Raw genomic sequence first — 23,984 nt, 5'->3', positions numbered from 1 at the left:
GGAACCTGGCAGGCTACAGTCCATGGGGTCACAAAAAGTCAGACACAGCTGAAGTGATTTAGCATGCACAAGCCTTTGAGCAACAATTACACTTATGTTTGTATCTTGCAATTGGTGATGTATGCTGCTCCTCTCTAAAACAACTTTGACTACTGTCTTCAGCCAAAATGTAAATCTTATATTCTTCTGGTTTTGCTTTTCTTTTCCCCCTCAGCTTCATAACTTTTAAAACTGTTTGCAATCTACAGTATTTCTCTATGTTAATTTCTCTAGCTCTGACCCACTGTGCAGAACACAAATATAATCTGGTTCCAGCCCTGTCCCTCGGTGCACAGTGTCCCATGGAATCCATGGTTTACAGCATTGGTGTTTGAGTACAGGACACTTAAACGCAGATGAGCTGTGGGCCCAACTACATTGCTACATCACAGTATCCCTTTGGGCAAGGTTATCATTTCTGCAAACCTCACATACTCTTCATGATTTTTTCATAAACTTATTTAATGTTTAATCTGTTCCAGTAGATTAAATCACAGGAGGATGGAGGCTTTGTCTGGACCCCCCAACCCCTAGATCAATCCTGAACCAGGGTGTGGTAGGCAGTTGTCACCCAAGAAATAACTACTGACCAAAAAAACTAAGGACCCCAACATATTCTGTTTTATTGATTTGTCAGGATTAAAGGCAGTGGTGTATGGAGGACATTTAGTGTTCCTGTTGTTATTTAGTAGCTAAGTCACATCTGATTCTTTTGCAACCCCGCCGGACTGTAGTGCTCCAGGCTCCTCTGTCCATGGGATTTTGCAGACAAGCATACTGGAGCGGGCTGCCATTTCCTACTCGAGGGGATCTTCCTGACCCAGGGATCAAAACATCGTCTCCTCCATCTCCTGCATTGGCAGGTGGATTCTTTACCACTGAACCACCAGGGAAGCCTTAATGCCCGTAGTGGGTTCTCCAGACCTAGCTGTTAATAATGCAAGTAATGATACAATTCCAAGTCCTGCAGCCTGGTGTTCGCACACTACTCTTTCAAGCCATGTCCCTTGCTGTCCTCTGTTCTGACTCCCACCTCGTGGTCTGCCCACGGGACTCCCCACTGTTTCCCCAGATGAATCAGGAACATGGGCATCCCCACCCTTTGCCCGGGCTGTGCTCCCTTTGCCAGCCCCATCCCCTTTCTTCTTAGCTCCAGACTCTTGTCTTTGCCCCAGATCTGTCTTGGATGCTCTCCGCCTCCCACCTCCCAAACAAAATAATAATAATGATGCCTGTGGCAGCCTCCTACTGTCTGTCTTTAGGTTCAGAGTAGGGTTGCACTCCCTACCCACCCCCCCACCCCATCTGAAGGTCAGATGGCCTTGGGACTTGCTGCGGGCAGTGAAAGTGACAGGAAGCACTGTGTCACTTCCTGGAGCTGGAAGGGCCAGCTGAGGTTCTATGCACTTTCTCCCCGCTCTGGCCCCAGATGGCCGGCGCTGTCTTTCTAGGTCTCTGAGACCCTCGAGTGGGCAAAGTCCTGCCACCAACCCAAGTGGGACAAGAAGCTGAGGGTTGGAGGTGCTGAGATGCAGGGTCTATTCTCGGTGTTCCCGGCTCCTCTGGCGCTGTGACATTGCTGTAATTGACATGGGCTTGGCTGCTTCCCGCAGGAAACGCCTGCCACGGGAGAACAGGATAAACCTCTGCTGTCAGCTCTGCACCCGCTCCTGCCTGGTCCCAGATCTCAGTGCAGGATTACGCAACAGAATGTGGATCTATGTGTGGAGAAGGCAGAAAAAAAAAAAAAAAAAAAAAGCCTGCCTTCGCAGCTGCTGAAAGTGAAAGTACCGTTAAAATAAACAGAAACAGGAGTCTTTGAGAGAAGCCTGAGGTTTTAGTCCAGATTTGTGAGTTCAGATGGGCAGCTGTCGTTGGTGGTCCATCAGGGAATGAAAGTGACCTGAGTCAATGGTCTCTGGGTAACATCAGTGCCACCTGGTGCTTTGTTTTCTCATGAGCCCTCTGGTTGCAGGCAGCCCTGTGTGCACCAGCCTTCCCGCAGCCTGGCAGCCCCTGTTCCCAGGACTGCTTTACATTATTTAGTCTTGAAAGTGGGCTTCCCCCGTGGCTCAGCTGGTAAAGAATCCATCTGCCAATGCAGGAGACACAAGAGACGTGGTTTCAATCCCTGGGTCAGGAAGATCCCCTGGAGGAGGAAATGGCAACCCACTCCAGTCTTCTTGCCTGGGAGATCCCATGGACAGAGGAGCCTGGAGGGCTACAGTCCGTAACATGGCAAAGAGTTGGATATAACTGGGCACACATGCACACACACATGGTCTTGAAAGTCAAGCTTGCCTTGACCTTACTCTGCTCCCAGCCACGCTTCCTGGCTGTACAGATTCCAGCAGAAGCTGCAGAAGGGCTCAGGGTTGGCATGGAGCCACTTAGGAGGATGCCAGTTACACAAGCCACCAGGCCCTGCTGATTGAAACAATCTCGTGTTCAGAATTGCCTTCACCTGCCACCGTTTCTTACTTGAAGAGTTCTTTACAGTCCTCTGCAAAGATGGTGCCAAGGCTAATTATCTCATAAACGTTGTCCTTTAAAAATATTAGTTTAAGAGCCACTTTGTGCTCTTTATTCTGCTATTTTCTTTGTTTTCTCTCCCTGTCTGTGAATGGCTCTCAGTGCTCAAAATTTTCCGCTTTCCCTAAAGAATACTTTTCCTTACATGTCAGTTTTTGGAATGTTGCGATTCCTTTCTTTACTTAGGACCATTATTTAAGCAGGCTGGATGTTATAAAAATCTGAATTTTAATTGCTATTATTGTCCTTTTACTTCTCTTTTCAAGCTGATGTCATCATGCTACTGTTACTCTGGTATTTTTGAACTCCTTTGTCTTGAGGGTTTAACCTTGTATCAGGTGAGCTAAAGTGTTCTTCCTCAATACCTTATTTGAATCTTACAGTCACTCAACAATGTAGGAACCACCTCCTTTTTTGCGTATGTGGGTGCTTAGTTGTATCCAACTCTTTGCAACCCCATGGACTGCAACCCACCAGGCTCCTCTGTCCATGGGATTTTCCAGGCAAGAATACTAGAGTGAGTTGCCAGTTCCTTCTCCAGAGGATCTTCATGATCCAGAGATTGAACCCGCATCTCCTGCATTGGCAGGCGGATTCTCTGCCACTGAGCCATACCGGGGGAGCCCCCTACTTTCTTTAGATGGGAAAAATAAGACCCAGAGAGATGTGTGACTTTTTTCATGATCAAATAACTAAGCCAGGATTTAAACCCCAGCAGATATCAACTCACTTGTTTTGATCTTCCCACACCATTCTATTTATTTCTCTGTTTATATGCTTTACCCTGGATGTCATTTTAAAGCATATTGAACTTGGTTTTTGTCCTCACCAGACTTCTAAGTGTTCCCTAGGTGTTTTTTCCATGAAGTATGTCCCAAACTTCCTCTTCCTGGCTTCCTTTAATTTGCTAAAATAGTATTCATCCCAGATCCTCCTCCGACTAATTGGGCCAAAAGTGTCTATTTCCACATCCTTCTTCCTCTGTCCACAGTGGGCCTCTGGGGGCTGTGGAGGGACCTGTCTCCTTCTAGTATCCCTGACTGGTGTCCAGAAGGGACCTGTGCTCTGGAGACCTGGTATCCATGTCCTGAGCAAACGATGTAGTCTCCTGGATGGTATCTGAGAGAAGAAAGAGGGTAATGTGTGTAAGAAGAAATCTTGAAATTTAATTTAGTGACCCACATTATTAAATGTCTTTCTTCCTGTGACTGTAAATACTTGAAAGACACTTGTGGAAAGCCAAACCAGAAATGTCAGCATAATCGTCAATACCTCATTTAATGGGAACTGTTGAGCTTGGGCCAAGCCCCTCATTTGCCCCCACATATGGGACACCAAATGCTGAAGAATTAGTGCTTTTGAACTGTGGTGTTGGAGAAGACTCTTGAGAGTCCCTTGGACTGCAGGAGATCAAACCAGTCCATCCTAAAGGAAATCAATCATGAATATTCATTGGAAGGAGTGATGATAAAGCTGAAGTTCCAGTACTTTGGCCACCTGATGCAAAGAACTGACTCATTGAAAAAGACCCTGATGCTGGGAAAGATTGAGGGCAGGAGGAGAAGGGGATGACAGGGGATGAGATGGCTGGATGACATCACCAACCCGATGGACATGAGTTTAAGCAAGCTCCAGGAGACGGTGAAGGACAGGGAGGCCTGTAGTGCTGCAGTCCATGGGGCTGCAAAGAGTCAGACAGGACTGAGTGACTGAACAACAGCGAATGCTGGTTTGAGTTTGATCCTAGTCTGAAGCACAAAGCCAGGGCATCAAGTTCACACCAGCTGATGGGGAAATGAAGATGATTGTCAACGTGGGAACTCTGTGTGGCTCAGTGACCAAGATGGCTGTAGTGATTTATTCTTTGAGATCTTAGAAAATGTCCCTTTGGAAATGCATTGTCATAGAAACATCTCATAGGTAAGACCTCAAGGTGTGTGTTAGCTTCCCTAGTGCCTTGATTGTCTTGAGAGGATGTAAAAGTTGCAGAAAGTCTTAAAAACCTGGTCTATCATCAGAGCTCTAACACAAAAACACACACGCATACACATACATACAGATTTTATGTAGCAAATTCCTTTCGGAGGATGAACCTTCATGATGTGTGTGTGTGTGCTCATTTTTTCCAGGCAGGAATTGTGAGGCCAGTGGCCATTTCCTACTCCAGGGGATATTCCCAACCCAGGGTTCAAACCCACGTCTCTTGTATCTCCTGCATTGGCAGGTGATTTTTTTTTTTTTTAACCACTCATGCCACCTAGGAAGACTGAACCCTATTGAAGTCCCGTCAAATCAAGTTGACACCATGAAAGAAGGAACAATGGAGAAATTCACACGCAGACTCCTGTCTCTTCTCTCCATCTCCCAACACCTTTGCTTTTTCCTTCTTGTTCACTAAGACTTGGAGGAAGAAATTCTGCCTATTACTGGGACATGAGAACTCCTTCCCACACCATTTTCCCACCTTTGGTTTTGACAAATAGAACAAACTATTTCTAAATGTAACTTTGTTACAGTTCTTCTTGCCTCTTGACACATTGATATGACCAAAATAATTTGATGTTGATGTATGTATACCCATCATTCTGTTGTCTGTGAATCTTTATGCTAGTAAGCCGTGCATTCATGGCCATTTCTCAGCCCTAACCTCAGTGCAGTTATCACGTATGTTGCCTCCTCTCTCTCATCTGCCCCCCAAAAACACCCTATACCCCTGCATGTACCTGAGTTATTGGAGGGAAGGAACAAGGATGCAAGCTGCGTCTTTTAATTCCCCAGGGCCTGAGACAGCAAATCCGTTTAGGTCTTGGCTGGGTTCTGGGTATGTTTGGCCAGCTGATGATTGTGTTTTGCACTTCCTACTATTCGTTAAAGGTTGCATCTTCATTGATTTAGGAAGAGACTGGATGTTATGTGTGATCAGGACCAAGAAGCGGGACCCCTCTGACAGCCCTCCATCCTTTTCTGTTGTCTTAAGGAATTCTGCTCACTCCCAAACTTCCCTCCCAAATGTATCCAAGCAAAAGTCCTGAACTCAACTGCCTCCATCCAGCCCAGAAGGTGCTGAGGCTCACCCGTTGGAGTTGGGTGTGTGGGAAGGCTTATCCCATGACACACAACCCCTCAGCCCCCACCCCAGCTGGAAGGACTTGGTCTACTTTGTATATTTCCCTTTCATTGAGAAGCTTTTATATAATGCCATTTTTCTTAGGGGTAATGAAGCCTCCTTCAGAGAGGGTTCCCCTCTCCTGCATATCCACCTCTTAATCAGGTCCTGGGTTTCATTAATATTTGTTGATTGAATGCTGAATATGATCTGAATAGAACCAGAGCAACAGGTAGCTTGGGAGACCCTATACCTGTCAGTATAGGAGACATAAGAGACGTGGGTTCAATCCCTGGGTTAGGAAGTTCCTCTGGAATAGGAAATGGCAACCCACTCCAGTATTCTTGCCTGGGAAATTCCATGGACAGAGGAGTCTGGCAGGCTACAGAGTCGTAAAGAGTAGGACATGACTGAAGTGGCTTAACACACACACACCCTCAAAGGGAGTCCTTCCTGCTAGAAGCTATATGATTTTCCTGAATATCAAAATGACCTCAGAAGTGTAGAAATTCAATATACATTGCTCCCTTTAGCCTATGAAATGGAAAGCTGATGCCAAGTGACAAAACATTATTAAGATTTATTTTTAACAGTGATTGTTTTGTTTAGAATCTTGGATAATACTGTCTTGCTTTGACAGACAAGAATGTTTCTTAATTCTCTAAAGCCTTCATATTATAGATGGATATAAGAGGGCAGATGTTCTGAGAATTTATGGTCCAATTGTTTTCTTTTGTAAAAGAGGCTTGAGAGTATTTCTGGGTCTTGGCCAAGGTCACACAGAAGTCAGGACAGAACTTGGGACTAGACCCCAGCTCAACACCCTGCTCGCTCTTGTGTATGGGTCCTTTCAAGCCAAGACGATTTTGTGGAGATGGCATTTTATGTACCTGAAATGATCGGTGTTAGAGAAATTGATTATCTGGATTAAAGATGGAAAACAGAGTTCTGCCAGAGCTGATGATCACGTTTGGTGAGGGTTTTCTACATGCCTGGCCCTCTTCTTGGCACTTCATATATGCGGTAATACCTTCTTTAAGCCTCACAGCAATCCTATAGTATTAATACTGTCATCTGTGCATGTTATGTACAAAAACAGAGCCCACAGTGGTCACATGACCTTGGTCACACAGTGGGAGTAAGGGATGGAGCTGGGGTTCAAACCCACACTATTAACCACCAGCTGGCCCCTCTGAGCTTGTCATTCTTGAAGATTCCTGAATGTCTCCCTCAGATGCCAGATTGTTTCAGATACATTATTTAAGGGATAATAACTTGAATATATTTTTAAACTATAAACCACTTTGCAACAGCATGCAGAAAGAATAGGTGATCAGGCTGACGATGGTTGAACTTACTGTATAGTATTGTAGTTAATCTGAAGATACTGAAATTATCACAAGCTGTAACAAGAGATCACAGAGAAGGTTGTGTCAAGTGCAAGATCTAGGTGTAGTTCTTCTGGGCCGATTAAACAGCATTTAAAGATTCCAAGATGACTGAGATAATAAGGCAGATGCTTTCTGTTTAAATTTATTATAGATAAGTTCAAGCTTGATTTAGAGGCAAATGAGACACTAACTCATTTTGTAAAACCTGAAGCTTTAAGAATAAGGAAATATTTAACTTGAATAGTATTTAAAAAAAATTTTTTTAAGTAAGGGATGAACAGAAATCACAGTGTATGTGTGGGAGGAGGGAGAAAACAGCCGTTACTTTATTCAGTACTGTTACAGGAACAGCAACAACTCAATTCTGAAAAGGAAAAAAAAAAATCACAGACAATGTAAAATCGAAACCAGCTATGGTGCCGTGCTTTAATTCTGCCCATGCCTGTTTCCCCCTCAGAAACTTGCAGCCAGGGGTATCTCAGTCTTGCCCCACCCTGGTGTCTTTCAAGGTCAGTACTGAGCTCACACTCAAACGTCTGTTTTTAAATGATCACGTTAAACCAAGAACACGCATATCCAAAGAGGAAAGACAAAAACAAGCTCTTGGACCAAGAGTGAGCAGTAGTTTCCAAGATTTTCCATTAACGTGTCCCAACTTGGAGTCTGTGAGTGGCATTTCTGGGACTCAGGCTGAGGAATTTTTCCTTTGTTCTGTTGCCAGGGCTCTTTCCCCTCCCTGTGCTTCTGAATCTCAAGTTGTGGCTCCTACGGGCTCCTGCAGTCTTGTGTCATCTGCCACTTTTCCCCAAAGACCTTACCTCCACAGCCAACCCCAGCACAGGCCGAGTCCCTGCCCCTGCCCAGCCCTGATTCTGCTGCAAACTCTTTCTGGGCTGATTGTCCCTGGGGACTTCCTGCCAAGCAGACCCCAAGCCTCCTCCTGGATTATTTCTGGCCACTGATGTTGATTCCTTTTAGTGCAATGATGCCAGGCCCTCCCTGTCTTCTTCCTGTGTGGCTTCTCTCCCCTGTGCTCTGATACAGCGGTCACCTGCTCACCCTGGACACCGTAATAGGTTTCCTTCCACAGGTATCTTCTACATTACAGGGTGCTCTGAGGGCAGTGACTGGGTCATTTCTGTGTCCCCAGGAATTCCCTCCTCCAGGGGATCACATTTTGTCGGAACTCTTCACTGTGACCCGTCTGTCTTGGGTCACCCTGCACGGCATAATTCATAGCTTCATAGAGTTACACAAGCCCCTTCGCCATGACTAGGCTGTGCTGCATGAAGGGGATGGAAGCATCATGCTGCTGCTGCTAAGTCGCTTCAGTTGTGTCCAACTCTGTGCGACCCCATAGACAGCAGCCTACCAGGCTCCCCTGTCCCTGGAATTCTCCAGGCAAGAACACTGGCATGGGTTTCCATTTCCTTCTCCAAAGCATGAAAGTGAAAAGTGAAAGTGAAGTCGCTCAGTCGTGTCTGACTCTTTGCGACTCCATGGACTGCAGCCTACCAGGCTCCTCCGTTCATGGGATTTTCCAGGCAAGAGTACTGGAGCATCATAGGTGTCTTGTAAAAGTGTGAAGTGATCACCTGTGGGCAAGCATAGACCTGAGGCATCAGTCTTTGCAGACTTGCCTTCTAATCCTTTCTTTAAAAAAAAAAAAAAACTTCACCTTTTTGAGCATCCATAAAAATCAAGAACTTTCATATAAGTATCCATAATAGAGTCTCAAAAAATCCAAAGATCAGACGACACTGGTCCCTCTTCCCCAACAACATGGGCCAGAGTTATGGCAGCAGCTTGCTCATTACACCGCCTGTGTACACACGGGGCTGCTTGCTGCTGTCCCCCGACCCCAGCCACCCGGTTTCCAAGGTTCATGTCACCTGCCTGGATCCAGGAGACCATGGTGTGCCACCCTGGGAAGACTCACCCAGTGGAAACAGTCCCAGGCAGACTCGTTCTTTCTTCTTTCTCCTAAGGGCTGTGTATCAGCCCTGGTGGCTCAGATGGTAGAGAATCTGCCTTTAACGTGGGAGACCTGAGCTCGATCCCTGGGTTGGGAAGATCCCCTGGAGGAGGGCATGGCAACCCACTCCAGTATTCTTGTCTGGAGAATCCCCAGGGACCAAGGAGCCTGGTGGGCTACTGTCCATGGGCCTTGGGGTGGCAAAGAGTCAGAAATACCTGAGAGACTAAGCACAGCATAGCACGTGAGTGTGCTCAGGCAGCTGTAACAAAATGCCAGAGGCTGGGTGGCTTAAACAATGGCAAGTATTTATTCTTCCCAGCTCAAGTTCAAGATGTGAACAGATTCAGTTCTTGGTGAGAGCTCTGTCCAGGTTGCAGATGGTTACCATCTAGCATTGGGGCTTCCCCGATGGCTCAGTGGGTAAAGAATCTGCCTGCAATCCAGGAGACACAGGCGATGCAGTTTCGATCCCTGGGTTAGGAAGATCTCCTGGAGGAGGAAATGGCAACCCACTCCAGTATTCTCGTTTGAAAAATCCCATGAACAGAGGAACCTGATGAGCTACGGTCCACAGGTTCACAAAGAGTCAGACACAACTGAGCGACTAAGCAAGCAAGCAAGCAAGAGCATGCTCAGGTGGCAGAGACAGAGCACGAATCTCTCTTCCTCTTTTCCCAGGGACGCTCATCTCATTACGGGTCTTATCCTCAGGACTTTATCTAACTCTAATTACTTCCCCAAGGCCCCATCTCCAAATATCCACCACACCAGAGACAAGGGCTTCAACCTATGAAATTTGAGAGGCAACAACATTCAGTCTATCCAGCCTGGCTCAAGAAATGAGACAAATTCACCCTCCACCTTTGCGTATCCAGGGGAAGAATTTACTTTGACTTGTATATATTTATTTTCAGTGGCAACTATTCTAGGGCTCCGTGACCCCAAATAAAAGAAGCACAGGTTCCCGTGTGTTTGAGGTTCGGTGCATGCGTATCAGCAGACCTTGCTTTCTGATTCATTTCAGCCCCTGCACCCTTGACCTTGGGGCTCTGGTCCTCTGTGACCTGTGTCCTAATCAACAGGGATGAAGAAAGGACAGGGGGTTCTTTGGCCTCTGAAGCTCTGTGTCTCTTTCCTGTCCATTTCCAGGGAAATGGATTGCATGGGTGCTGGCCATGAGTGGGGTGATGAGGACTGTCCACCTCGTCCAGGGACGTTCTCACAGTCAGATGGCACCTGTCGGGAGATTGGCTCATACCTGGAGCGGGAGCTGAGCCGTGCGTATCCGAGCGCACCGAGGCAGTCGAGATCCTGTCTCCCGTCTGCTGGCACGGCCCCCTTTTCCACTCAGCTGCACTGAGTAATAAGACAGGCCCCGTCCGCCCTCCTGTCACGGAGCTCAGCCTGTGCCAGTGTGTTTCTGCTCCTAATGAAGGATTTATTTAGGTCACCACTGCCTCCTGTGCACAGCACCGCAGATTAAACATGAAGGGGGCGGGGGGGTCCTCTTCATCCCTCCTGCACACACCTGGCCGCCTATCACTCAGGCAGGGGGCCTTTCTGGAGGACCCTCTGCGAGCCCCTCCCCAGACAGAGAGCCTGGATTGCCCCTGCGTGCCACTGTCCTTTCTCCTGCAAGCCTCTGTCTGGTTGAGTCACTGCAGTACTTTGGATCATGAACAAATGCGTTTGACTAATTATCATGCTTGATTCCCATTTATATCACACAGCCTCCTTTTTTTTTTTTAAGAGACAAAAATAGCTGCCACGATTGAAGGGCTTGCCATCGGCCAGGCAATATGGCAACATCGTAAGCACCCTCATAGGCTGTTCTGTTTAATCCTCACAATGGTGTACGTTGGCCAGGGCATTCGATCGAAGGCTCTGGGTTTTCAGTGCTCTCTCATGGATTTTAAGTTATAAAGCTGAGATTTGCGCCTGGGTTTTTGGCTCTAAATCCTCTGAATTCCAGCATCGGCCCTCCACCCCCCTCCACAGATAACACCACCTCTGTGACCAGACTGATCCCTCTCTATTTTGTCTGCTGCAATTGTTTCCAGCCTTGGATTTAAAAACAAACTACCCTAACAACCATAGGAAACCAAATCCAAAGGCAGCCTTCCCAGCCCAAGGCCGGGGGCATCAGGCTCCGAACCTAAATGGATGCAGTTGTTCCAAGCTCAGGGAGTTCTTGAGTTCTTCCCATTCCAAAAGCTGTGGGTGGGCAGACCGGTTCTCCAGGCAACTGGTTAGAAACGCAGACTCCCAGGCCTCTGCCCAGAACTCTTGGATTAGAATCTGCATTTTGAACTACATCCCCAGGGAATCGATGTGCACTTGTAAGTCTGGAAAGCGCCTGGCGATGGTGATGGAGCAGCCAGAGCTCCTGGCGGGGATGTGGGGAGCTTTAACTGACTCCAACTTGCAACCCCTTGCCCAGATCCTTCAACCTAATCTCTCACCTAATTTGGAAAAGTATATCCTGTGGGTTGACTTCAGGCCACCTATGGGGCAGTTGGCATTTATCATCCATCGTTGGATCAGGGAATTCTCAGAAGCTTGGAAATAACACAGTGATTGAAATCCACTGGCCCCAAATTCTTGCCCCACCATGCTGCCCTCCCTGGCTGACCCAGGCACCTCCTTCCTTCAATTCCAGGGAGTTGCATTCATTATCCAGGTACCCTTCTGTATATATGGAACCTCCCGTGTCATGGAGGTAACAGAGCCTAGAAAGTGGAGTAGGGAGTGTTGAAACAGTCCTGGTCTTTTTCAAGAAGAAAATAGGGCTGGTCACTCCTCCTTTTCCCAGGCAGTCAGTGTGGCCCAGAGAAACTTTTTTTCTTTAAATTGGAATATGATTGCTTTACAATGTTGTATTTATTTCTGCTGTACAGCAGAATGAATCAGCTATCCGTATACATATAACCCCTCTTTTTTGAATTTCCTTCCCATTTAGGTCACCACAGAGCACTGAGTGGTATTCCCTTTGCTATACAGTAGGTCTTCCTTAGTTATGTATTTTACACATAGTACCAATATGTATAAAACAGATATATATCAACGTTCATGTGTCAGTCCCAATCTCCCAATTCACCCCAATCCCCCCTTGGTATCCACATGTTCTCTGCATCTGTGTCTTTATTTCTGCTTTGTAAATAAGATTGTCTATACCAGTATATTTTTTCCGATTCTACATATATGCATTAATATTCCATCCTTGTTTTTCTCATTCTGACTTACTTCTCTCTGTAGTAACATTATGTGAACTGACCCTGCGTCTTTTGTACCCTGAGCTCTTTTCTACCCCCAGCGTACCTCACAGCAATTACCATGAGTAAATTCAAGCAAAAGTCAATGTCAACAGCTGTTGACAAGTGTCATGTGTAGGCAGTTTCAAGAAAATAAATATTTATGGGAGTCTTGAGATCTCTCTGTCCTTCTGTAGACTGACAGGCAGGAGCTAAATCCATTTCCTCTTTCTTGGTTTCCACGATGACCTGCCAAGGATGGAAAGTTGACCCTGCTGCCACATGCTCTTAAATTAGCCATGCAGAGGTAAAGGTCTCCTAAAGGCAAACAAAAAATCATATACCGTTGATTGCTCAGAAGTTTGGTTGGATACAGAAAGGACGGTTCTCATCAAACCGTCTTTACTTGGGTATTAGTGTATGCCAGAAAGTTAAATCACTCGACACTCCAGCATGTGTGGAGAGAGGCAATTCTTGGAGAGTAACACAAGAGCTCTCCTCCTTTCTGCTGTGTTATCAGGCTTGGAGCAAGCTCGCCCCCTCTGCCTGGGATGTGCTCGCCGCAGCCCAAGGAAGGCATCTCCACTCAGAGGCAAAGCACACTTCTTGCCCCTGTGACATTTTTGTTCTATTCAGTCGCTCAGTTGTGTCCGACTCTTTGTGACCCCAGAGAATGCAGCATGCCAGGTTTCTCTGTCCACCATCTCCCGGAATTCGCCCTAACTCGTGTCCATCAAGTCGGTGATGCCCTCCAACCATCTCACCCTCTGTCGCCCCCTTCTCCTGCTTTCAATCCTTCCCAGCATCAGTATCTTTTCCAGGGAATTGGCTCTTCGCATCAGGTGGCCAAAGTTCTGGAGTTTCAGCTTCAGCATCTGTCCTTCCAATGAATATTCAGGGTTGATTTCCTTTAGGATTGACTGGTTTGATCTCCTTGCAGTCCAAGGGACTCTCAAGAAACTTCTCCAGCACCACAGTTCGAAAGCATCAATTCTTCGGCACTCAGCCTTCTTTATTTGAGAAGGTCTTTTAACCTTACTCAGCTGAGCCACAAGGGAAGCCCAAGAATATTGGAGTAGTTAGCCTATCCTTTCTCCAGCCTTCTCCAGTGATCTTCCTTACCTAGGGATCGAAACGTGGTCTCCTGCATTGCAGGCAGATTCTTTACCAACTGAGCTATCAGGGATAAAGAATCTGCCTGCAGTGCGGGAGACCTGGGTTTGATCCCTGGGTTGGGAAGATCCCCCGGAGAAGGGAAAGGCTACCCACTCCAGTATTTTGGCCTAGAGAATTCCATGGACTGTGTAGTCCGTGGCATCACAAAGAGTCGGACACAACTGAGCAACTTTCTCTTTCACTTTAACCTTAATAGCATGTTTCTGTGTCTGCCTTGGGGAGAAAGGCAGGCCATTAGCATTCGTAGTATGCCCTGTAAATGCCAGACATCGCCCTGTCTCTTTGGCATGGGTAATCTATCGGAATCATGATAGCATCCCTATGAAGTAGATTTTAGCCCGTTTTGCAGAATGGCACACTGAGGCCCAAAGAGATGAGAAGCTAACCTGAGCTCAGTTAGCTATAAGAATTCTAGCCTGGGTCTGTCCAGTTGCTTTTCTATTACCACTCACTGCCCTTTTATTGCTTACAAATATATAAGATAAAAGAATAGCCACCCCCTTGATACTGTTACAAGTATTTGGAGGGATAATTTCTGCATGAGGGCTTACTGCCTGACACGCGGTGGGCACTCAGGGAGAGAGTAATTGCTTCCTTTCCAACCCTTCTGTCAAATACCTTGGATGACGTTTGTCCCCCAGATAACCATCCTTGTCATCCAAGAAGATTCTCACCTGTGCCAACTGGTTCACCATCGTTTTCTAAGGGGCGAAAAGGTTTTCCTGCAGACAGAAGGACCACAAGCATCGCTGTGCTTGATGTACTGACTGTCCCTCCTGTGAAATATTCTAGTTCTTTAATTTTATCCATGAATATGTTCTAGTGATGGGGCTGAGAGCAGATGTGTGGTAGTGGTTACATTTGAAATCTCAGTCATAATGTGAATTTTGTAGTAAGACTTAAGAAGAAAATTAAAATATTTTTGAAGGGTTATCTCACTAGTTCCCATCCTTTTTTAATGAAAATGCATTCTAGGCTCTCAGGCAATTTTGTCCGTCCTGCAGGAGAAATTTTGAGCCCCCTTCTCAACATCTGGTTCCTATTTGATCCTCTAGGGAGGAAAGCTTGCTACTTTTTGCCACTGTCTTTTTCATAAGTGGCAAACGGTTAAGTTTCTCTTTCTGCTGAATGAAAAGCCTCTGTCAGTGCCTTCCGTCATTTGCCTGACTTGCCACTACATCCGATGTGTTCATTCAGCAAACAGCATCTCTAGCACCCGCTGGGTACCAGCAATCACACCAGCCCCCGAGGATGCAGCGGCAGGAGGTAGGATGCTGATAAGGAAGCCCTGAATGGACTTTGTTGGGTGGAGAGGCAGGCAGTAAACAAGCAAACATAATTTTGGATAGTATATCAGGAATATAAAACAAGATGATGGGAAAGAAAGTGATTAAAGGCGAGAGGGTGAGCTCATGTTGCTGAGGAAAGCCAGCGTTTGAAATAAAATCCGTGACGGGACAGCCAGCCTCAGGAAGCATGTTGGGGGGTGGAGCATCCTGGAAAGACGAAACAGAGAACGCCAAGGCACAGAGCTGGTGTGAGCTTGGTACCATCAAATGAACCGGAAGGCCCGAGCTTGGCTTAAAAGGGCAGTGAGGTGGGAGGGGCAGACAGATCCTATTCTAGGTTCATTCCTGACCCGAAAAGGATTTGGATTTAACTTGTATTTTTTTCACCTCAAAGCATGTGGCTTACCAGTTCCCCGACCCCATGCCTCCTTCAATGAAAGCTAGGAGTCTTAACCACTGGACCGCCGGGAAAGTTCCCTTGGATTTAATTTTTAATGCAGGGGAATCTCCACCTGGAAAATTCTGTGTCCTTTCCCATGTGTCCCCCATGCCTGGTGTGTGGTCAGCATCTTCATGTGGAATCCAAGGAAGCCTAGTGCTGCTGATGGGAAAGACTCTTGGCTTCGGAATTCTTGAAACTCAGGGCTTGGTTTATCACTGCAAGATGAAGCAAGCAGCCTGCCTGGTAAAAGGGAGTGAACAGAGAGTGAGTTAGATCTCTTTCAACAGGGAAGGATGGGACTTCTCAGGTGGTGCTAGTGGTAGAAGAGCCCACCTTCCAATGCAGGTAAACAGAAGAGACGAGGGTTCGATCCCTGGGTCGGGAGATCCCCTCAAGTAGGAAATGGCAACCCACTCTGGTATTCTTGCCTGGAGAATCCCAGGGACAGAGGAGCCTGATGGGCTACAGTCCTTAGGGATGCAAAGAGATGGACATGACTGAAGAAACCACTCTGTTTCTCTGAGACTCACTTTCTTGTGACAATATCAGTTCTGTCCAATATGCAGTGTGTCACACGGGTCCTGTGTGCAAAGTGGCTAGCCTAGTGTCTGCTCAGTAGCAAGTGCTCTGGGTGACTGCTGCCAACGTTGCTTTTTGGAGGAATGTGGACTGGCCTCCAGGTGCTGTTGAACAGTCTTTGTGCTGATGCCAGCTCAGGCTCCAGACTTCCAGCAGATTCCCTTTGATAGTACCTAGTTTACTTCTGAAGAGAGAATACTCCATTTATTTTTGTGCTGCTTGCAATTTCAAACTTTCCTTCCTGGTTCTTTTCCTGCTTGAGATGCTCCTGATTTGTGAGTGGGGTCAAGGATCTTACTTTTGAAGAAAGCAGTTTCCACAATTAACAAGCTTTCAGAGTAAGAATTGCAACATTGCTCAGTGCTGTGGATCTCTGGGCTGTCCACTCCAGTTGTCAGAAACCACATGTGGCCTTGGGCCCCAGAATCACCTCAGATGGTGATTTCAGCCACGGAATTAAAGGATGCTTGCTCCTTGGAAGTAGAGCTATGACAAACCTAAACACCATATTAAAAAGCAAGCCTGGCTTTGCAAAGGGGTTGCAAAGACGCAGACGTGACTTAGTGACTGAACAACAGCAACAAGAAGCAGCCTTGAGATGTCCTACAAATGTATACACACTGGCTTTTGAAGACTTAAGACAAAAAACTGCAAAATATCTCCTTCATTTTGTGTTGAAGTAATAATGTTTTGGATAGGGTTACAGAAAGTATTCTGTTTTTAAAACGGGGCTCCTGGAAAATGTGCAAATGCATATGTGGGTCATTTTAACATCTATAATGAAAGTAACAATGAGATATGATCCATCTTAGGGCAAGCTGTGACTAAGTGTTGGAGACATAAATGAGCAGTGGTTACTGTCAGCTTTGAGAGGGTTGCTCTTACCTTCCGGAGAAGGCAGTGGCACCCCACTCCAGTACTCTTGACTGGAGAATCCCATGGTTGGAGGACCCTGGTAGGCTGCAGTCCATGGGGTCGCTAAGAGTCTCACAGGACTGAGCGACTTCACTTTCACTCTTCACTTGCATGCATTGGAGAGGAAATGGCAACCCACTCCAGTGTTCTTGCCTGGAGAATCCCAGGGATGGGGGAGCCTGGTGGGCTGCCGTCGGTGGGGTCACACAGAGTTGGACATGACTGAAGCGACTTAGCAGCAGCAGCGAGAGCAGCTCTTACCTTCCTGAGCAGCTCTTAATGACCTGTGGTGATTTGAGGTTTTCTGAATATCTTGTAAAACAGTGTGTTACACTTTTACTTACATAACTCCTTTGGGGAAGGCAGTGTGGTTGGAAGAGTGGAGGGGAGAAGGTATAGATGAAAGTAGGGAATACCAGATCACCTTACCTGCCTCCTGGGAAACCTGTATGCTGGTCAAGAAGCAACAGTTAGAACCAGACATGGAACAGCAGACGGGTTCCAAATTGGGAAAGGAATAGATCAAGGCTGTATATTGTTACCCTGCTTATTTAGCTTATATGCAGAGAACATCATGTGAAATGCCGGGCTGGATGAAGCACAAGCTGGAATCAAGATTGCCAGGAGAAATATCAATAACCACAGATAAGCAGATGATACTGCCCTTATGGCAGAAAGCGAAGAGGAACTAAAGAGCCTCTTGATGAAAGTGAAAGAGAAGAGTGAAAAATCTGGCTTAAAACTCAACATTCGCAAAACTAAGATCATGGCATCCACCCATCACTTCATGGCAAATAGATGGGGAAACAATGGAAACAGTGTCAGACTTTATTTTCTTGGGCTCCAAAATCACTGCAGATGGTGACTGCAGGCATGAAATTAAAAGACATTTGCTTCTTGGAAGAAAAGCTATGACCAAACCAGACAGCATATTAAAAAACAGAGACATCACTTTGCCATCAAAGTTCCATCTAGTCAAAGCTATGGTTTTTCCACTAGTCATGTATGGATGTGAGAGTTGGACTATAAAGAAAGCTGAGTGCTGAAGAATTGATGCTTTTGAACTGTGGTGTTGGAGAAGAGTCTTGAGAGTCCCTTGGACTGCAAGGAGATCCAACCAGTCAATCCTAAAGGAAATCAGTCCTGAATATTCCTTGGAAGGCCTGATGCTGAAGCTGAAGCTCAATTATTTTGGCCACCTGATGCAAAGAGCCAACTCGTTAGAAAAGACCCTGATGCTGGGAAAGATTGAAGGCAGGAGGAAAAGGGGATGGCAAAGGATGAGATGTTTGGATGGCATCAGAGACCCAAAGGACATGAATGTGAACAAGCGCTGGGAGATAGTGAAGGACAGGGAAGCCTGGAGTGCTGCAGTCCATGGGCTTGCAAAGAGTTGGACACAATTAAGCGACTGAATAGCAACAAGGAGTTTTTAAACTACATACTAGTCTTTTGGTTGTTTTGGAGGGGGAGTTGTTTCGGAGTGGTGGTGTTCTTGTTTTGTTTTTGTAAAAGACAAATTATATTTAGTTTCTTCTCAGGAATTCCCTGATGGTTTAGTGGTTAGTACTTCAGGCTTTCACTGCTGAGGGCCCAGATTTAATCCCCCGTAGGGGAACTAAGATCCCACAAGCCTCGTGTTTCAACCAGAAAAAAAAAAAAAAGTTTCTTCTTTTTGCTGTCTGCTGGTAACTCCCCTTTAGGAAAGTGATCTCAGGTGCTCCCTGTGCTAATCCGCATGCCTCATAATAAAGTGAAAAGAGCATGGATAGTCAAAGGGTGTGGATCTCAGGTCTGGCCTCTGGCTCTGTTCCTTCGGTGTCCCAGGATCGGGCTATTTTCTGGGATGTGAGGCTGTGAGATGGGGAGAGTGTGGCTGCTCAGTGTGGAAGAGCTGCTCTCTCCCTCACTTCACCCACGTGACACCCTGCACATGCACACACGTGTACACACATGTACACATAGACGTGCAGACACACAAGCACACACGTGCACCTGCTCACATACCCCAAACTTGTGAAAGGCAAGCACAACGGGTCCCTTTGGCTGACCCACACAAGCAGTGGAAAAGGAAATAGAATTTCACTGACTCATGCTAAAACATGCATTTGACTAAAGCAAATGGCCCATTAAATTGAGCTCATCCAATCAGTAAGACCAACCTTGAACCCCATCTTGTTTGGCCAGCTCTCTGAAACTTTTTTTTTTTTTTTTTTTTCCTAAATGAGCATGTGGTGGTTTTGCAGTTTCCTCTTCCAGTGTTCTATGATTTTTCAACTTTTTAATTGTTTGATCTTGAATATACATTTTTCAAAGTGGTTAATACAGTTGATATCTGAAGGATATCAAATCAATTTGATCATAAACAGGGAAGCTCTGTATATTGTTCTTCATTACATATTCAAGATAAATTTTAGTACTTCTCTAGTGGATCAGCCGGTAAAGAATCTGCCTGCAGTGCAGGAAGTCTGGGTTCAATCCCTGGGTCGGGAGGATTCCCTGGAGAAGGGAATGGCAACCCACTCCAGAAGTCTTGCCTGGGAAATCCCACGGACAGTGGAGCCTGGTGGGCTATATAGTTCATGGGGTCAAAAGAGTCAAACACAACTAGCAACTAAACCACTACCACCAGACAAGTTTTAAACTATTAAAGTGAATTTTAAACCTGGCATAATGAAGATGATGGGCCTTCTTGATAGAAAATGTTTTCTGGCTTTGTAAGTCCTACAGTCCCCAAACTGGGCCTGTCTCCAACTCTCCCTAAGCTGTGTTTAGACAGAGATTATTTAAACAGAGCTTCCAATCGCCTCTTTCCTGGAGAGGGTCAAACACGGATTGCTGCTTATCAGCCCCGTAAAAACATCAACCATGGCTCATGTGTCTTGGGGGCCCATACGCTGCAGCTCAGCAGTGCCTGTGTTCCTTAGGGACTTTAACGCCCAAATGTGATAAATCTCAGAGAGTTAAAGGAGGAGAAGGCATAAAGGAGGCAGTTCATGGGAAGAGCCCTGCGTTTAGAGCTTTAAATTTGGACTGTGAATCTTGAAATGGAATAAATTTTTGTGTCCCTGGGCAAGACCCTCATCTATAACTGTCCTGCATGTCTACTTTCCACTGCCGTGTTGGGGTGACATTCCACTGAGCAGACTGCAGGACTTGCTCTTTATAAACAGTTAACCTTTGCTTGTGTGAAAGTTTTTTGTTCCTTCCAGTAACCTCACCTGTTCATCCCTCCAGGCCCACTGCACACACTTGCTCTACTAGGAAGATATCCCTGATTGTTTCAGGCAAAATGAAGGAACACAGGTCCTCAAAGTACCTGAACTGTGATCATAACGGATACCATACTGATGCTTGCAGTCAGGTTATGTCCGTTAACTTTTGCCAAATTTGTACTGTAATACAAACCAGCCCAAAACTCAACAGCTTAAAACCACAAGCATGCATTCTCACACACGAGGGAGATGGCTAGGCTGCACACATGGGATGGCTCTATGCCAAGTGTGGTTTGTCTTTCTCCTGGGACCTGGGCACATTTTTTTTTTTGTTGTTGTTCATCACAATGGTGTAAGGGCTGAGGGCATGTGAAAACACACTCCTCTTAAGGCCTATGCTGGGCACTGGCACACTGTCGTTTCTGCCCACGTTGTTGTGCATTCACTAAGTCATGTCCAACTCTTTGCAATGCCATGGACTGTAGCACGCCAGGCTCCTTTATCTTCCACTATCTCCCTGAGTTTGCTCAAACTCATGTTCATTGAGTCAGTGATGCTATCTAACCATCTCATCCTCTGCAGCCCCCTTCTCCTACAGCCCTCAGTCTTTCCCAGCATTGGGGTCTTTTCCAATGAGTGAGCTCTTTGCATCCAGGGGCCAAAGTATTGGAGCTTCAGTTACAGCATCAGTCCTTCTGATGAATATTCAGGGTTGATTTCCTTTAGGTTTGACTGGTTTGGGCTGAGTGCCAAAGAATTGATGCTTTTGGATTGTGGTGCTGGAGAAGACTCTTGAGAGTCCTTTGGACTGCAAGGAGCTCAGACCAGTCAATCTGCCCACGTGCCACTGGCCAAATCTTAAAATCACTGGGAAGTACACCCCCCCACCCCCACCCCCTGCACTGAGGCCACAGCAAGAACTGGATCCAGGGACAAGTGAACAATAGGAGCTAACCATTCCATTTTTCAAACAGGTTCGTCGGTCCTATTAAATCAGAAGCCCCTCATGGGTAGGGGAGCAGAAACCATGGCTGCTTCGCTGTCTCTTGCCCCTCTGCCTGGGCTTGAAGCTAGTTGCTATTCACTGATGTTTCCTGAGGTCCAACAGACCTTCCCAATCTTTTTCCTTTGTAGCAAAGGTTGGCAAAATAGGACTACAGGCCAAATCTGGCCTGGTTTTTGTGTCAATAGAGCACTAAACATATAAATGTTTGGGGAAAAAAAGTAAAATAAAAATTTTTAATGACCCATGAAAATGATATGAAATTCAAATGTCAGTGCCCATAAATAAGGCTTTATTGGAACACAACCACACCCAAGTCTCTGCATTGTCTGTGGACACTTAAGAGCAAAACAACATAGCTGGAGGAGTTCCCAAGGAGACTATACGTCCCCCAAAGCCTAACCGTTTACTTTCTTGCCTGGTACAGAAACTGTTTGCCACCCCTGCTTGATAGGATAAGTGAAAGTGAAAGTCACTCAGCCATGTCACACTCTTTGCTACCCGACCCCGTGAACTCCTCTGCCAGGCTCCTCTGCCCATGGGATTCACCAGGCAAGAATACTGGACCGGGTTGCCATTTCCTTCTCCAGGGGATCTTCCCCATCCAGGGATCAAACCTGGGTCTCCAGCATTGCATGCAGATTTTTTACCATCTAATAAAGAAACTGAGAAAACCCGGAGGAGCTGAATGTCTTGCCAAAGATGACAGAGTTGTCAGCTTGATTAAGCCAAGTATTTATGTGGGGTTAATATTTTCCCCTTTGTTTCCTAGTAATCAGAAGCCTGCAATACCCATGTGTCACTGATCTGGAGACGTCCCCCCGAGGGCAGCACTTCATGACCCAGCGGCGCCCGGCCCAGTGAAGCCACCGTGGTGTCCGGCATGGCCCCGCTGCTCCTGGGCGCGGTGATGCTGGTGGCCCAGCTCCAGCTAGTGCCTTCCCGCCCCGCGGTGGTGCCAGGGGACGAGCCGGGCCTGCCGGAGCTGGTGCGGAAAGCGGCAGCCCTCCAGGAGGAGATCTCCGACGGCGCCGCCCCCAACGGCTCCGCCCAGCAGCTGCCGCAGACCATCATCATCGGAGTGCGCAAGGGCGGTACCCGCGCGCTGTTGGAGATGCTCAGCCTGCATCCGGACGTGGCGGCCGCCGAGAACGAGGTGCACTTCTTCGACTGGGAGGAGCACTACAGCCAAGGCCTGGGCTGGTACCTCAGCCAGATGCCCTTCTCCGCCCCACACCAGCTCACGGTGGAAAAGACCCCTGCGTACTTCACGTCGCCCAAAGTGCCTGAGCGCGTCCATGGCATGAACCCGGCCATCCGGCTGCTGCTTATCCTGCGGGACCCGTCAGAGCGCGTGCTATCTGACTACACCCAAGTGTTCTACAACCACGTGCAGAAGCGCAAGCCCTACCCGTCCATCGAGGAGTTCCTGGTGCGCGACGGCCGCCTCAACGTGGACTACAAGGCTATCAACCGCAGCCTGTACCACCTGCACATGCAGAACTGGCTGCGTTTCTTCCCGCTGCGCCGTATCCACATTGTGGACGGCGACCGCCTCATCAGGGACCCCTTCCCCGAGATCCAGAAGGTGGAGCGGTTCCTGAGGCTGTCTCCGCAGATCAACGCCTCCAATTTTTACTTTAACAAAACCAAGGGATTCTACTGCCTGAGGGACGGCGGCCGGGACCGCTGCTTACACGAGTCCAAAGGCCGGGCGCACCCCCAAGTGGACCCCAGACTCCTCAATAAACTGCACGAATATTTTCATGAGCCAAATAAGAAATTCTTTGAGCTTGTCGGCAGAACATTTGACTGGCACTGATTTTCTTTTTTTTTGTGATAAGCTAGGCTCGGAACCTTTCCTATTGTAAGTTCTGGTGTACATCTGGGGTGGGGCAAAGAATTTTAAAAGGGCATTTAAGTATAATTTATTTGTAAGATCCATAAATTACTTCTGTACAGTATTAGATTCACAATTGCCATATATACTAGTTATATTTTTCTACTTGTTAAATCGAGGGCATTTTGTATTGTTTTTCATGGTTGTTAACATGTGTAATATGTCTCTATATGAAGGAACTAAAATATTTAACTGCAAAAAAAAAAAAAAAAAAGAAAGAAATTCTGGAGATGCAGTCTTTTTTGAATATAATTAACTTGCCCCCAACTCCAAATAGCTGTGTGTGTTCATTCATCGCATATATTTCTTTGTTATTCTTTAAAAAAAAATGTTTTTCATATTTATTACCTTCCTCTCCCCTTCTCTCCTGTCTTCATTGTCTTTTAAATTTTTAATGTCTCCCTGAGGTCATCAGATTTATTTTTAACTTGCATTGTGAGATTTATCTTCATTGAGATGCCCGTTATTCTTGGAGGTGAAAATTTCACCCATTTCCAGCTTTAGCAGGTCCCTGAGTGTGGATTCTAACTCCACGTAAACTCCAAGAGGACAAAACAATTAAGCTGGAGAAGTTAGTTGCTAACCAGCAAGAGACTTGCTTCAAAGAGTGCTTACACTTCCTTCTGATTGCAGCAATAGATGAAACAACAATAAAGGAAATTAAACCTGGCTTTCAGAATGATCTTGGGGCTGTGTACTTTGCCCCAGGTGGCAGTGGGTCTCCAGAAAGTCACTTAGAATAGAAAAGAGGAATTGCAGAATCTTTGCATGTCCCCATCTGTGAAAAGCTGACTAAAAGGATAACCGTTTGCTTGGGCTGCTGCTGCTGCTGCTAAGTCACTTCAGTCGTGTCCATCTCTGTGTGACCCCACAGATGGCAGCCCACCAGGCTCCCCTGTCCCTGGGATTCTCCAGGCAAGAACACTGGAGTGGGTTGCCATTTCCTTCTCCAATGCATGAAAGTGGAAAGTGAAAGTGAAGTCACTCAGTTGTGTCCGACCCTCAGTGACCCCATGGACTGCAGCCTTCCAGGTTCCTCCATCCATGGGATTTTCCAGGCAGGAGTACTGGAGTGGGGTGCCATTGCTTTCTCCGAGTCTATTAATCTATTTCCTGAAAGATCAATATGCACTTATAGACATATATTCCATATGCTTTGAGATCTGAG

At 46.6% G+C, this 23,984-nt stretch overlaps 1 protein-coding gene across 1 annotated transcript in view; it reads left to right on the top strand.

The window, feature by feature from the left end:
- Positions 1–23,456, top strand: part of HS3ST1 (heparan sulfate-glucosamine 3-sulfotransferase 1) — a 36,382-nt gene extending 12,926 nt beyond the window's left edge. Inside the window, exon 2 of the mRNA XM_055589109.1 lies at positions 21,689–23,456. Within this exon, the coding sequence (XP_055445084.1) occupies positions 21,800–22,738 (939 nt within the window). The 5' untranslated portion in view covers positions 21,689–21,799 and the 3' untranslated portion in view covers positions 22,739–23,456. The remainder of the gene's footprint in view (positions 1–21,688) is intronic.
- The last annotated feature ends 528 nt before the right edge of the window (positions 23,457–23,984 follow it).

Source organism: Bubalus kerabau, chromosome 7 (genome assembly GCF_029407905.1).
Source record: "Bubalus kerabau isolate K-KA32 ecotype Philippines breed swamp buffalo chromosome 7, PCC_UOA_SB_1v2, whole genome shotgun sequence".
NCBI lineage: Eukaryota > Metazoa > Chordata > Mammalia > Artiodactyla > Bovidae > Bubalus > Bubalus kerabau.
The sequence above is the reverse complement of the archived record's forward strand: the minus strand, read 5'-3'. Positions and strand labels throughout refer to the sequence as shown.